Below are 17,130 nucleotides of genomic sequence, written 5' to 3'. Positions count from 1 at the left end.
AATTGTTGGATTTTGGTTCGGTGTACTTGCTGTGTTTTGTTCTGGCAGAGAGCTCGGCGGTGCGTCTGGCTTGTCTAGACGAGATGTCGCGATGGCTGGGAGCCAAAGTGTCCCAGCAGGTGGCTTCCCAAACGAGATAGCGCCCGTTCAACCAAGGAACCAAAGTCAATCCGTCGGGCCTCTTGCCGTCATCCCGAAACAAGCCCGGTGGTTCATGTGCTGGAGATAGCGCTTGACATAAGATCCTATTCAACTCCGAGTGTCTTGACAACTTGCCGACGCTCTTTTGACAGCTCAAACCATGAATTCCGAGTTCATTCACTGAAGATCCGCACGAACAAATGTGAGGACGGCAAATATGAGCTCCGATTCTGAGTGCCATACATACTCTGACGGAATTATTATCGAGGAACGTACCGATCTGTTTGGATGGAATAACATTTAACCAAGCGTTTGATTCATTCCATTGTTGGATTATATTTTTTTATAATCTTATCCAAAATATCTTCAGAAAAAAATATAAATATCTATCTTAGGTTTACGATTATTTTCAATTCCCTTCTCAAAAAATGTCTCATAAAAACCTCACGAGCATCTCCAAAATCTCAAAAAAACAGTCCAATAAAACCTCACCAACATCAAGGATATCTCAAAATGATGTCGGATAAAGCCTCACGAAAATCTCTAAGACCTCACAATCGATTTAGTTATTTTCCTAAAGCATGCTAAAATGCTTTTTTAACGAATGAGACGTTTCCAGCTCGAGCCGGAGCCGAGTGCTGGAGTAAAATTCGCTAAAATGCCTTTTAGCATAAGTTAGGAATAACGTTTTTCCTAAACGACGCGGAAAATGAGCGACGACGACGACACTAGTTAGGAAATAGTTATTTATACAACCGAGTGATAAATCCTTTTTTAGGCACTAGATGTCTAGATTGTCACTCGAGGCCGCAGGCCGAGTGTGACAATACACATCTTGTGCCTAAAAAAGCATTTATCATCGAGTTGTATACAACGTTTTTCGCAATAAAGGCAACGGAAGGTCCTACTTTTCGTCACTTGTTGCGAAAAAGTACTTTTAAGTACAGAAACGTACTCTACTGAGACAAAAAAGGCCTATATCAATCAAATTCAGAATTCCCAGCTTTATTTTTCGGGTTGCTCATTCCTCAGGTTATTGCTAAAAATGTGTTTTGACCACCCCCTGACATCACATGACAGACACATTACACCCAAAACCCAAAGTGAATTTTTTTTTTTTTTAAATGGAATATTCGTGTTAGCTAGAATCGATCGACGAATCGAGTAAGCTATAACTCAATAATATCAGAGCGAGCTAGTTTTCCAATTGTCTTAGAAATTGGCGAATTGACTCCTAAGATGATAAAGTCGTAATCAGTCAAAAAACCCTTAAAGGGTGAATGTGACGCAAGTCCTTTATCTTACTTACAAAATAGCTGATATCGCTGAGGGTGACGCATTGTGCGCCGTACGCAAAAGTTTTATCAACAAAAAATTGACCAAAAAATTTGTGAAAGAAAATTTTACAAAAAGAAATTTGCGTCACAAGTGATTCGGTTTTTTCCGTAAATTCCTTCAATACAATTTTAACCATTTTCCTAACAATAGGTTTCTCAACATCTGCCACTTGTGACGCAAATTTGTTTTTGTAAAATTTTCTTTTACAAATTTTTTGGGTCAATTTTTGGTTGATAAAACTTTTGCGTACGGCGCACAATGCGTCACCCTCAGCGATATCAGTTATTTTGTAAGTAAGATAAAGAACTAGCGTCACATTCACCCTTTAAGGGTTTTTTGACTGATATCACTACTTTTGTAAGTATGTCATTTCGACAACATCAAAAGACCTTATGAAATTAAAAAATTCTAGAGAAATTAGTCTAAGTCCCAAAATCTAGAAACAAATCTTGGAACACCTCACTCATGTCGAAGATAACCCAAAACCATTAAAAAATGCGATGGAAGTTAGGAAGTGCTTGAGGTATCATCTCTCATCCCAAAATTTAGGATCTAACCTTGGAACACGTCACTCATGTCGAAAATAACCTAGATCCATCAAAAAATCAGATGAGAGTTAGCATGTGCCCGAGGAATCATCTGTCATCCCAAAATTTAGAAATTTAGAAATTGACATATTGCAGAGTTTCGACACTGCCAACTATTATTGTTTAGTTCAATATCCATTTTCTCCTTCGTTACTGTGACTTCCTAAATTTTGGTTGTTATTTTGGTCGCCCTAAAGCTTTAGACATTTGAACCTAAAGCCCGAACGATAACGATAGAACGGATGACAACGATCAACGTATCAGAAGTTCGATTGATGGTGAAATGAGCGACTCGGTAGACAATCCTGTCTAAGTTTTTTCGATTTTCTTCTGAAAATATTCGAGTAGAGCTGTTCTACTTTTCAAGTATTTTAAATGAATAGAAGTCGTTCCATTTATGGAAATAGTGAATAATATTTTCTTAAAATTAAAGATCAGAACAATATCCCACTTTAGTTTTTTCTTGAGTTTCTTTGTGAGGACAAATATACAGTCGAATTGAATATAAAAGTACTCCTTGGTAAGCTAGGAAGTCGGGTAAATTTTTGGAGAATTTTGGCGAATTTCGGTGAATTTGGCAAATTTTTGTGAATTTTGATGAATTCGGCGAATTTCGGTGAATTTGGAGAATTTTTACGAATTTGGCGAATTTTTACGAATTTGGAGAATTTAAGCGAATTAATTCAACTAAATAGCCCCTGAACACGAGTGATGTTATTTGCAAGAAACATATTCCAATTGAACTCGTCCCGACCAGACCATAGTATAGTGACATTTTATCGCTTAATGGTGAATAACATTAGCATTTAATAGTGTGCCCTACAGACAACATACCAAAAATCGAATTTTCACTTAAACTACTTCGATATACTGAGACATTTATTTGACTTTCTTTTTTTCAAACACATGTCGTTGCCACGAAACAACATATCATATTTCCTACATATTCATTTGTATGCACTTTTTGCATAAAGTGCAACGGAAACACAATAAAAGACAGCGACAATCGCATTTGCAAGTTAAGAGGACATGACCAGTGTTGCTGAACAAAAAAAAAGAGTGTGTTGAGCAATGAAATTCCCATTGACCTATTTATGAGTGCATTTTATACCCAGCTCGTACTGGATATACGTGCATACACATATTTGAAAAATGGATGGTGTGCATTACTTGAGCAGAAAAAAAAGCTCATGAAAATTTGCAACAGTTTTTCCCCCCATTGTAACATGATGTGCATTTCACATATGGAATATGCGCTGCTCAGTTTTATTTACCCAGTTTTCCTAGTCAGTTCCGCTTCACTGCACACATTGAAAAACGTATACTCAATTTTATGTATTCTTTAACACAGAGACCACCTCGCACTAGCACCTCTCGGATTTTGGTATGTTACCCGAAGCGTATTTAAAGGGATCGTGTGCATAATATAAATTCGTGGGTTATGGGTTAATTCATCGGTTGCAATTAAACGAGAAAGTGAATTACTCGGTTGTGGTTTTCTTTGGATAGATGCCAGAAATTATGTTAGTTTCTTTCAGTAAGACAAATGGGGCATTGAAATTGATTTGTACGGATATAATAGTTATTGGTGTGAAAAGAGATTAAAGTCGCAAAAAAATTATTTCTCCAGATTTATCATTTTTTTGAAACTTTATTGGTATCAGTGACTGCATTGTAACAACTGCATCAAGCGCAACAAGTTTCCATTTGTAACGAATTACAGTGTTATGACGTCTTTATAATTGGAATTTTCACATAGAAGAAAACAATTCGTTTAGTATTCACTACGGCGAACTAGCCGTAAATCAAATTCAAAATCTAGCCGGCAACATCATCAGAATCGCAAATAAGAATTTAAACACTTCAAGTGGTATATATTTGACTGATATTATAAATGCCGTTTTGTAGACTTGAAATAATATTATATAGAGAGAGAGAGATGCTGGCAAAGCAAGAAAATGATTATGTAAAAACCACATTTTCATATCTGTGGGCTAATAGTGGGTTTTATATATTCATTTGTACCGAAAAACGTCTTTTAAGCATATTACGTTACCTATGTATAATACACAAAAAAAATACCCAACATCAACATCATACACTCTTTCAGTCACTGTACAAATGTACCACGTGGTATCCATTATGTATTTTCTGAATTTATGAGACTTCTACCACCCCCAAGAATATAAAGTTGCTGGATACGATTCCATCTTGCTTCACTTTATGCAGAGCTTCTTAAGATTTTTCGTAATAAGTTTGTTGAGCTGATGCCGTAGCTTGTGGCAGTGTGTATAAATAATATTATATAAAATGTGTACTCTATTGGGTATGGAAATCATTTCATGATATCGAGATGTTTAAGAAAACGCGCTCAATTGAGAATGGTGAAAATATGATTTTGTTTTATTCTTTTTTTTCCTCGTTCAGAGAATCGGTAATAAGATATTTCCAATCAGAATTGACCGTGACGATATAAGAGGGCGTGGGTAAAATTTATGCGATACCATAATCGTACTGTGTTGAGACTTTTATGAAAAGAGACTGATTGACACAATAGTATTGTACTGCCTTGGTTGTAAATTTGTAGTTTTGACGTGTGGGGTTAAAGTCTTCGCCATTGCTTCGAACTTAACTTCCCATTCAACTAAAAAACAAATATCCAAGTAAGACATGTTTTTCTTGCTTGCCTTTAAGAAAAAAGTGAAAATGGGGGAGCGTAATGGCTCTTGTGGGGGAGCGTAATGGCTCATTTTACGGCCATATCTACGAAAAACCGTTGTGAGCTCAAGTATTTGTGACTTGACAAACTATGACTTGATATTCGTCAATTAAATTTACGTTTACGCACCTAAACCTAGCTTTCATGCACTTGATTTTTCAGTATCTAAGGATCTATCAATCTGAATTAGACAACCCAAGTTTAAGTTAGACGGAGTCATCTTTGATATAGGTTTTTTTTTTGTTTTTCGAAGTCCCAGTTCTTGTTAATAGCGAGACCTTTTTATTTAATATTCTCAACCTATCCATCAAAATCATCATTTTTCTAAACAAATTTCCGTTGTTATAATTTTTTGTCCCCCAACAAAATACAAAAGAATTACGACCACAAATGAAATGTGGCTAATTCATAAAAACAAATGATCCAAAATTTGGTTGCATATTAGCTTCCTAAACAACAACAACACTTTTATTTTAGGCCGATGCTATTCGAACGCGCGTGCGAATAGTCTTTCTTACGGTTATAGGCTATTCGCACGCGCGTGCGAATAGTATTTCCTACTGTTATAGGCTATTCGCACGCCGCGTGCGAATAGTCATTCTTATGTTGGTTGGTTGTTGGCCGCGCGAAATCATATTCCACGAATTTGCCTCGCGTCCGAATAGTCTCCACCTGTAGGATTGGCTCTACAACTTGTAGCATGATTCTTCAGTATTAAATGTATCTTGCTTTTCAAGAAAACGTTGTGTGAAGATGAGCTCAGGGTCTTTATGACAAATAAATGAAATTATTATTATGTATTCACACTGTATTTATGAGTGTGTAAATGACAATTTTGATCAGCTGAATGATTAATACAATTTTTTAGTGTCATTGCTTAAAAGGAATAACTGTTCTTGCCCATTTTTAATCTTCATTTTTGATATGTTTCAATTTCAACATTCTTTCAAAATAGTCTCAATTTAGACTGATGTATGACAGTTGCCTTTAATACAACTTATATTCAATTATCCGGCGCGAAAGACAGCACACTAAAAAGGTAGAGTGGAGCCGTCAATATTTCTCTTTATTTCACGGAAAATTTCACAATAAATATTTAGAAAATTAAATGTCATAATTTGTAGCACGGTCCGCGAAATTTGTTGTTCAAAACGAATAATGTGAGAAAAACCTCATTTCTCCATACAAAGTCAGCAGTACCTGACATGTAATGACAACATACCTTCGTGATTAAATTTATTGAGATGAATAATTACAATCAAATCAAAGTATAAATTCGACCCACCCATTAGTCAGGAAACAGCAAATTTTTATAATTTATTTTGATAAATAATACCTATTTTAGTGAGATAATCCTGCAACAACATATGGAAAAAACGCAATTTTATATTTTTTAAATTGAAATGAAAATCCACAAAACTAACATCAAATTTAACATAGCAATATCAACAATCGGCTTTGTTATGACATGGCTCCGATGTGCCATTGTTATTGTTTATATGTGTTAGTAAATGAAAGCTCTAAACTGTTCTAAAAAACTGACAGTCTCATGACAGTCTCTTGACCAGCCTTTTTGAATATTTAATAGAAAGTAGTGCAAACTCTTTAAAATAGTTTTTTAAAATATTTTAATTTTCGTAAAATAAATTCTGAAAACGCAGAATTGTTCTATTTTGTATGAAGAATATAATTAAATTATAAAAATATTGTATGTTTCCTGTATGTTTGGGGAGACAATAGTAGCGGTGTTTTTTGAAATAAAAAAAATCAAAGAAACCGGTATTTTACGACGTCAGTAGAGTCGAATTTTTTTTAAATATATTGGCTCGAAGAGTGCCTTTGTTAGTGTGTCAGCTAACTTATTTAGACATCATGACAGACGCGAAGTTCAGACTATCCCCATTACATGTAGCCTCTAGGTCCTACTAGCTATCGAATCTTATGCATAAGTATCATATTTCTGATTAGCCGATGCTGGAGGCCGTTGCTCCGTAAGATATGGGGATCAGCTGTGGCAATGGTCATTAAAACTCTCATAAAACTAGTGTAAATACCTCTTCACACACCTTTTTGCTGAAAGCCAAGATCCAATCTTTTATGCGCCGTGAAATCATCTTCCACGAATTTGTATCGCGTCCAAATAGTCTACACCTGTAGGTTTGGCTATTCGCACGCACGTCCCAATAGTCCACACCTGTAACAATGGCTATTCGCACGCGCGTCCCAATAGTGAACAAACATAAGAGTGACTATTCGCACGCGGCGTGCGAATAGCCTACGGCCGAAGGAAAGACTAATCGCACGCGCGTGCGAATAGTCACTTCGTTTATTTTAATTATAGAGAGGAAACGGTTCAGCGAGTTAATTTCATGTCATTTTATTTTGATCGATATAGGGACGCTTAATGTTAGACAAATTGCATGCTAACGTCCCCAATCCATAACCATTGATGGACATTTTAATATTTTGGCCAGAAAATCATTCATACTTAAGTTACACCATCAAATGTCCTTCCCTCATCGTCATGTGATAAACGAAATACGAACACCAACAAAGTGCAAAATGATGATAACCACTTTTTTCTTAATATACAAGCCACCACTCACACAAACATATAGACCAAAAGTTCTAAAAAGGATACACATCGTTTGCTCTTCATGGCCTCATTTGATAAATTGGATAACTAGCAAATCGGTGCTGAACGACTTAATTGTTACGATTCTATACTGTTAAAGTTCATGCCGAAAGCTTGACATATCTTTGATGAACATGTTTGTAAATGCTTTGAGAATGATTTAGATTTCTATAGATTTCGAAGACTATACGTTGTCGATCTAACATTGCCTTTTCGATGCGGTTCCGTTCAAGAACAACTGCTTTTTTCTTCTAATATTTCTAATGTGATACCGGTAGCGTCTATTAGAAAATACTTGAGCTTTACATCCTATTTATCAATAAACATTCCATTTATAATAAAAATAATAAGAATTGTTATGAACGTTCGGAGACATAATCTTTTACTTCTTTTCACCGAAACATTTTCCTCAGATTTGTAAAACGTCATCAGATTTACGTTTATTTCTACAAAAGAAAGTTGTAATACAGACCTTGGCACTAATTTTTAGAGCTGGTGTCGTTAGCAAGATGACATTTTTGAACGACAGCGTCAACTATTTATTTGGACATATAATACAAATGCCCTACAACAAGCATATCGCATCAATGATAGATCGAAGGTTTATTTTGTGACGAAGAGATTGGTTACAAAAGAACTAAACATTAAAATGATGAGCAGGAAATTGCGATTTATTTAGACGGGAATGGAATAGAAACAGTATAATATATAAAAACATACAATATTGTGATGTATATTTAATGCCAGTTTGATTTCTAGCTATTTTGTTTTCCAGCAATAGCAAACATGCCCAGATGATTGTGTCCGGTTAAAAATTGAATTTCTAATTTCGTTATTCGAGGGAGAAAATAATTTTTTTACTGATATTCCTTTCGGCTATTTTTTAAACGCGTTTTTTACTGTTTTAGTTCGCGCTCTGTTTACTCTCATAACGAATTTAAATTTATGCAAACATTTTCGCATGAAGCCTGAAGGCATTACATCTGTAATCTAGTCCTAGAAGTAAAATTGTCAATTGGCAGTAAATAGTATTTGCTGAGTATGGCAATTTACGTGTTCGCTCATATGAAATATGCATTTACATTGCCTAATCACGTAAAAAACAGTACGTATGTGATTCCAAATTTTTATTATTTTTTTTTCATTTGGGGACGGTATAAAACATCCCGAAGGGGGCGTAATGTACTATAAATTGTTGAGAGTTCTTGAGGTTCCCAGCGTGTAAAATTTACTGATTTTCCTACTCATGCGCGAACTGGCTTTAGCATGTTAGTCACTGTATCACTTTTCGTTTTAAGTTTCGTTTTCATAGTTTTAATTTTTAATTTATTCGAGAAAGAGATAAAATGGGAAGATGGCGAATAAACTGTTCAACCGATGTACTTTCTTTGCAATTGTATTAAATTAGGAGGCTTCCTAAGAAAAATTTAAATTACCCTTCAATTGCATAATTCTATGCAACAAATATACAACAAACAATTCAATGGAAACATTCCCAACGAAATGTTAGCCTTATGCAATAAATAACCCACTTCGAGAGAGTATAATGCGTTCTATATGTTTTGCAGTGCAGAATCTAACAAAAGAGTAAAATATTCAAGTGGTTTCTTGGTTTCAGGAATATTTGAAATTTTGCATAGATACACATAAAGAGAATTAAACTACAAGCAAGGCTCTTAACCGAGTTTATTTATAGTTAATTTACCAGCCCTGGAAAATTCCTAAATATAATAAATTAGTGTAATGGTAATTCTATGCAATTGAAATAGCCTATAAATGAAATGCGACACATTTTTTAAAAATATAGTTCCAGGTCTTTTGATGATGATGTTTTGCACTTGTCTGTGTTTCATGTGTTTTCTTGTTCCTTTTTTCGTGGATTACTGTTCATGTAACGTAATTAACACAACACGTTTGGTATTATGGCTGCTCATTCAAATTCAATGTTTAAGTAATATAAATCCTAAACCTTTAGCAGCTTCATAAAATATAAATTTCTCACATACATACTATACCCAGAACATTACTCATACCCGAAGAAAGCATCGCTCGACAGCGAATAATTTATTTTTATGGACTTAAAGACAAGTGAAAAGTATTGTTTTTCCTCGTGTTTTCTGCTTCTATTTACCATATATTTATTCAGCGCCGCCCCATGCCATCTCTCCCACATAATAAATTTATTTAAAACCCGTAGCTCTTTACCCAATTTCTTATACATTGCCTTATGTTTGATTTGTGTACCACATGAAATTTCTCATTTATATTTATACGCTATTTTCTTCGGCGAAATTTTGTATCATCGTTTCTCATTCTCGATTATCTTTCAAATGAAAACTTGTTTTTTTTTCTTCTGTCGTCTCAGATTGGTTAAGAACTTTAGTTTACATTCGAAGTGGAATTTCGATGACAAATAGTCCTGCCATATATTAACGTTTATGACTAGCGCGCCTTTACTATCATGAGCCCACATTTTTATTCCTTCAGAGTTACACGTGCTTGACGGTGACCTCACACAATTTTACTTTGAATTGAATTTTATATTTTGAGCAAAGTTTGACAATTAACAGAGCACGTATAGAAAGAAGGTATTTTTCATCGGTGACAATTGTTCGTTCTGCGATGATTTTCCATCAACGACATTAATTCGTTCCTTTCGCAGCTCATTTGAATGCATTGATGGGAATTTGAAAGTGTTACTGGAAGAATGTTTTTCACAATGGTTGGGAGATTGTAGCTCATTTATAACATTTTAAAAACGGAAACGGTTTATTAAGATTTAATAATTAAATCACATCATTTGACTAAAGTAACGTCTCGAGTTCTTTAGCAATCTTTTCCTTAATTTCTCTAAACATTCATTTTGCTGTACATAAAGCCATTAGCCATTCGCCATGAGGTGCCAGTTTACCATCCTGACCGTTTCAACGGGTCAAATGTGTATATTGTTTAACTTTACTGAAATGTTTTACGTAAATCATTGCATGATTACAACATACAGAAATATTCAAACTTAAAACTGTGAGCGATATTGCATACTCCAACTCCACCTACTACAAGATTAAAAATTTACGCTACTAGAGGAACAGCAAGCTTTTGTAATCAAATTAAATATTTTCTACAACATTTCGCAATTACTTGAACTCGACGTCAGACTGCATACTCTCATGATAATGTTGTTGTAGGTGTTCTTCTGTGCACAAATTACTATTTATCTTAGCTGAAGTGAGTACGTTCGTGGTATACGGTTTTTCCATTCCGTTTATGTAACAGACAGTAATTTATACCTGGTAATCACATGCTAGGTGCTACTTTTATCTTTTTTCTTTTTACAAAAGTCTGCAATTTCCTGTAGACTTCCCACTGCTGTTTCTCTATTATACAAAGCGAAATTTTTAAGCGTTTCAACGCTGAATAAACATAGCATCTCGGTGTTTTAGTTCGGATACAGTGGCAAGTCGATAACATTAAATCAAATGAAATCGTAAAATTTTACCACTCAGCTATTTCAAATATGTATATAGCTATACTTATACTGTGTAAACGTCGAGGTTTATTATGCTTCCTTCTCTCTTTCTCTTTCTGTGTGTGTGTGCAGAACTTCAGCGTTATGTCGAACTTTGAAAAGTGGAAAATCACTATGACGATTTTCCATCGTTTCTAAATGCTACATTCTTCATTACGAAAAGGCATGAAACACAAATCGTCACTTTTGCATTTTATGTTATTTTACTCATTTCAAAAAGGTTCAACAATATCTTTCGTTTGAGGTGTTGAAGTATATGTTAAGAGTGGAAGAGTGTAAGGGTTGTCCAAATTTATTTTTGTCATGACAAAATTTTCGTAAAAAGTTATAGAGTAAGTTCACCATGAAAACACAATTTTAGAGTGATCAGAGTTTTCACAGATACCGATATTCCCAGGCTCGTTTATTATGTAGGTGTAAGCACGGAAATGAAAATGAAAAATCAAAACTCACAGTTGACATGGGGCGACTCGCTTAATGAACAATTAATGGGAGAATAATGTCCTCACTCTATTAAGTGAGATTTAAGAAATTCTTAGTAATACCATAATTTTGGCGCAAAATTTGAATTCGCCATGGCGGTTTAAATTTTGCGCCAAAATATCATAAACTAGACACTTAACCGACTGGAAACATAGCTAACTTTCAAAATCCTAAAAAATCTCAAATAGGTTCCGAATTAAAGAAAAAACACCTTAACTGTTGTTGATCAACATCCAATATAAATTACGATAAGACATCTTCTGTACAAGGAATTTTTGAGCTCTGAGTGTTCTGAGAGCTCCAGAGTCAATTATTTCCTTAATTGTATAGACGATGTTTCAACCCTGTTTCTCAAATAAACACCTTTGCTATCTGAAATGCGGAAATTTCTGCAAAGCCGTTTTTAAATCAGAAACCGATATTTTTGTACAAAAGAGCATCATAACAATGGTTTCCGTAAATTTTCAAAAATTTGTTTGGTATGATTTGTAATGAGGTTGTAGAACTTAAAAGCACATCTGTTGCGACAGTACAAAGGTTTTCACAAAAATTAAAAGTCGTACACCGATCTTACACCTGTGAACTCTAACAATAGAACGGAATTATTAACGCTACATACAGATGGTATTGTGATGATTTTGGTATATATTGATATCTCTAGATATTAAGCAGGGCTTCATTAATGATTTTGCATGTACGCATTAACTTGGGTATCTACGAGTTCGAGTTGGTAAAGTTGTCTGTTCAGAATTTCGTCATATATTAAGTTGTATCCAACAACACTCTCTCCACTTCAATTAATGAAAGGTTGTTATCCGGCTAATCAGTATCGATGAATTGAATAAGCTTTTCGTTGGCGCGCGTTAGCATAGCGCAAGTCCAATTACGGAAAAAAAAAATCAAATTTTTTAAGACATTCTAGAAAACAAAATTGGTGGTATGGGGGTACGCGTGCTCGTTGAATACTATAATTTTACCGTTGGGAACGATGCTCAGAATGATGAGCTACGAACCTATTTCTTTTGACAAGTCTGCCACCTATATAATTAACACCTCCAATCTGTCTGATAAAAGTGTATTTATGAAAAGATAAAAGTTCGCCTTGTATGATTTGATAAAGCGATCAATTGCTCTTACGAACATTGTCGAACATAGTTTTTCGTTTAATGTGTACTACCAACGCACTTCAAGCAAAAGTGATTATAGTCAGCAGCTGCCAAATAGAGGACTATTTTGCCTGAAAGGTTTTACAGTGTTTTAGAGCTGTGTGACATACTGACATACTGCCAAGTTTCAGTACCCTTTTTGGAGTGCCATTCATGGTTGAAGTGTGTTGTTTCTACCTTTCCATCGATTGGCTAGTCGAATCTAACTGATAATTCGTAAATTTATCTGGGTAATTAAATTCATGTGAGTCAGGCCGTTGCGAGTAAATTTTAGTTTTCTTTGTTACACAGTCGCTGATATAAAATTAAAGAATGAATGAGGTGGATTAGGTGGATTTGCATTAACAGAACAAGTAAATTGGTTATCCTGGTCTTTCAGAGAAGATTGTGAGAACCAGGGTTTTTTTGTTTAGGTAAGTAGTGACAACTGAACCAAGTGTGATCTACTTGAAGCATCATCCTACGCATCATTTTTTTTATTTAAAAGTAAAATACGGAAAGCAAAAGTCCAGAAATTAATGTAAATGCGACTGTGTTACTCACAGTCGATTTTGATCCATTTGATTCCGGAGTTGTATCTGGGCTAAGTGTGGTAGTAGTAGTTGTTGTTGTTGTGGTGCTTGATGTGGTACTAGATTGGGCCCCATACAAGTTAATAATTTCCTCGGCAGCTTTTTCGGCTAACATCATGACCGGCGCGTTTAGATTGGCATTTGTAACTTCAGGAATAACCGAGGCGTCAACAATTCTCAAATTGGACACACCACGAACCCTGATGTGCAATCAAAATGAAAATTTGTTCGAGTGTTCACTTTCCTCTCTGTTGATTTACAAACCTGAATTTCGTGTCGACGACTGATGCGTTCGAGTCATCCGAATCAGATCCTAGCCTACAGGTACCCACCATATGAATCCAAGAATAAGTGTCTTGTCGCATTTTACAGTTCCAATATTCGATCGATAAAAATGTAAATGCACTGCATGCAGGGTCGGGCGGAGCGGAATATGTCAAATTTATACGTTTAAAAGCATCAGTCTCCACTATTCGGAAAATGAAATTTACGCCTAAAAGCGATAGTGGTTGTTGCTACAGAATTTTCTTATTAAAATAAGTATTGACCTACCATCCAACATAGCAGTAACATCGTCAGGATGTGTTAAGAATTGGTAATCGATTAAAGCCAATTCAACATCGTCTCTAATTCCGGCCCTGTACTTTTCGGTATCTAATGAAAGTGTTCCTTTGCTCCTCGGACGACCAACTACATTCAAGAAAACGATCTCCTGTTCGCCGTCAATGCTGATATGTGGAGCAATTTCAAGCCACAGATCTGGCCATCCAGGCTCCGCGACCGATGACCTAATGAAGCACTGAGGACCTTCTGGAACAATTGATAAAACTCCTTCGCCCTTTTCGTATTCTGCAAAGATTTTTTCCGCGTCTGAACTTCGAATTGCCGGAAACAAGGACGTATCGTTGACCGTAAATCCAGTCATAATGAAACACACATGCTCGCTAAGGTTATTTCCCACTGCTTCGATTGGAACTTTGACTGGAATCTGAAGTAGAGAAATGGAAATCCCACCCAACAATTTATTATTTGATTGGTCAATGCGTTCGATTGGTACATACTTCTGCAGCATTCAAAACGGCTACGGGGCCGATGCCAGATTTCATTAAAAGTAAAGGTGAAGAAAATGCTCCTGCGCTTAAGATAATTTCCTTTTCAGCATGGGCCAGTTGTGGGAATCCATGTCTTGAGTAGGCCACTCCATAAGCCTTTTTGTTGTCGTCCAATAAAATCTAACGCAAAATTTAAGAAAATGTTGGAGATTTCCAAGTGGATTTTGAAGTTAAAACGAAGAGCGCAAGACTACGACTTAATTAATGCACTAGCATTGATATTTTACGTGCACTTGACTTCACGTAGTTTACTTGGTCTTCTTCTTACTGTCTACCCTTTACTAATCATTAAGTGTTTGAGTTTTACCATTATGTCTTATGATGGAGTGCCTTTTTCTTCGAAGTAATTTTTGTCGGAAATTATTTACCTCGGATACTGTCGAATATGGCAGCACTGTCAGTGTATTTCTAGTATGTTCGTACGGTTTTACATACTCGATGTATGAACTGGACCGTCGGCCACTTTTGCTAGCAACGTTCATTGGTGCGAAGCCTTACCAATTTGATCATTTACAAACAGTTTAAAGACAAACAAATTTAGCAGAAATTAATACCTTCCCTTTGAAAACCATTTGGATCTCCGATTTCATATCCAAGTTCTCTTCCAGCTTCAAGCCAAGTACCGAGGATAGGAAGCTCACTGGTATATACTTCAATTGGGCCATCGTTGCCGTAGTAATCTACCAATTTACCACGACATGTACATTTTACATAAGCTCCAAGTCAGTGACAAAAATTACAAACAAAATTACCGTCACTATCATTGCCATACTTTGGCCCGACAAAAGTTTCCATTCTTTTGAAGAACTTTAAAATATTCGTGTAGTTGAAACTATCATCGTTCAGCAACGTCGCCCAATTGTCGTAATCTCTTGGACTGCCTCTTGAATGTACCATGTCGTTATGGCTTCCTGAACCTCCTAACATGCGACCAGTGTGAGTTAGTGCGACCTTTTCAAAACCGAAAATTCACTTCGCACGACGAGATAAAAAGGATTTTCACATCGACATACCCCATCACTACTCAACGCTGCATTAGCTTGGGGAACAGTGTTGAAAAAGTAGTTGATAGATGGATCGCGCCCAACATCAGCTGTAAAGTATGGAACGTAAGTTGCAGGAGGAGGAGAGCCTACAAAACATTTTGCATGAAAGTTTTGAAAGAATGCAAATATGGTTCGATCCGAAAACCTCCTGCTTCCAACAACAATACACTGTAATGCTCCGATAACCTCCCAGCTAACACACATCCAGCGGATCCACCGCCAACTGTGCGAAGAAAAAAGTTATTAGTCACAAAAGAGATGAACGACGAGATAACAAGCATGTACGTTATGCAACCGTAGCTTGCACAGTCACTCACCGATAATGAAATCGTATTTTTTCACGACTGGAACGTTAAATTCACTTTCCAACTCGACCATCGTATTTTTTAGGTCGGTTTCACGGTACATTTCTACATAAAATTGGAGTAGCAAGGGAATAGATCCCAGGAAAAATTCCGCAATATTCATTTGTTAGACCGTCGACCGTTGTTGAAGATGTAACTCAATAATAGACTAAGTTATAATTAAAGACACAATCTGAATTATTGAAAAGATAATTGTGCGCCTTGAATGATAATGCAATCAGTCGGTCTTAAGACCACTATTCATCTATCACACACAGTTGTTTACAAATATAGGCTAGCATTTCACCAAATTGTTAATCGAATCTTGCTGATCTGAAGTGAAGAACAATTCAATAATTTTATCGCGGCAATTAGATTCACTGGAATCACGCCCATGCGAGACAATTTGCTTCCTTTGCTACTGATATGAAATTAAAGATTGAAGCGTAATTGTGGTGACGACGGATGCCAGTATAGCAATCAATTAAATATAATCATAGTTCATTTTGCAACTGTCTATTAGTAGATCAGGGGCGCCGACCTCTAGGTGGCGTTGGGTGCTCAAGCACCCGACACCAAGATTCGTTGGGTGCGTAGCACCCAACAGATATTTGATATTTTTCTTAATTAAATAAACTAACATTATTGCCACTGTTTCTGAATTGAAACAAAAAAAGCCTTCAGACATTTTTCGAACCTTCACAAGCAATAATAATAACGTTTCTGTGTGAGTTGTCTGGAATTGTAGTTTTTGTATTAGTTTTGTCTTAGCTTGGTGTTCCACTTCAGCACTTTCCTAATGTAGAACCGAGAAGAAACGTGCAGAAATAGTCATCTATATTACAGACGATATGTTTAAAAATAAAATCACACGAGGAATATGACAAAGGCTATGAAGAATACTTTTGTAGAAATAGTCATTTACGTCACAAGGACAAAGGTCCGAAAGTACTTTTCCATGTGACGTATTAAGTTTTTCATGCTTGCTATGGGAACCGAAAGTAGAAAAATGTTTACTTTCGCCCCTCAAAATTGACATTTTTACTTTCGGTTCCCATAGCAAGCATGAAAAAGAAATAGTATGTCAGGACTTTTGGTCAGGGCGAGGGCGACCTGGATTGGGTACGAGTACGACTTGTAAGTATAAGCTGAAACCTGAAATGTTAACTTTTTGACTTGTTGTCAAAATGGAAGTCAACCTGAAACTACTTTCGAGCCAACCTGATTTTTTCAGGCCAGTTTCATTTTCTTTAACCGGAAGCCACCCTGTCAAGATCAGGTAAATGAGATTCCGATTCAAGTTTTACTTTACCTGAACCACTCCGACCATTAGACGACAGTTGCATAAAAAATGGAAAACATGCATTCGAGCAATTTTTCTCTAATGTCGATATACATGTCCAGAATAGAGATGAAAAACCGGAAATTTCAACTCAAATTTTCCACCAAAATATTATATAA

General features: G+C 35.8%; 2 protein-coding genes across 2 annotated transcripts in view; one reads left to right on the top strand and one right to left on the bottom strand.

Moving 5' to 3' along the window:
* LOC119073173 (metabotropic glutamate receptor 7-like) overlaps positions 1-17,130 on the top strand; it is a 114,631-nt gene that overhangs the window by 23,530 nt on the left and 73,971 nt on the right.
* LOC119074160 (oxygen-dependent choline dehydrogenase 1-like) lies at positions 13,039-16,084 on the bottom strand. The gene is made up of 10 exons (XM_037180164.1): positions 15,643-16,084; positions 15,471-15,548; positions 15,293-15,411; positions 15,032-15,230; positions 14,834-14,959; positions 14,648-14,772; positions 14,229-14,399; positions 13,720-14,155; positions 13,432-13,660; positions 13,039-13,367 (listed from the first exon to the last, which is right to left on the bottom strand). The coding sequence occupies exons 1-10, from the start codon at positions 15,791-15,793 to the stop codon at positions 13,076-13,078; spliced, it is 1,926 nt and encodes a 641-aa protein (XP_037036059.1). The 5' UTR covers positions 15,794-16,084; the 3' UTR covers positions 13,039-13,075.

This window comes from Bradysia coprophila, unplaced genomic scaffold (assembly GCF_014529535.1).
Source record: "Bradysia coprophila strain Holo2 unplaced genomic scaffold, BU_Bcop_v1 contig_138, whole genome shotgun sequence".
NCBI lineage: Eukaryota > Metazoa > Arthropoda > Insecta > Diptera > Sciaridae > Bradysia > Bradysia coprophila.
This window is presented reverse-complemented; position numbering and strand designations above follow the sequence as displayed.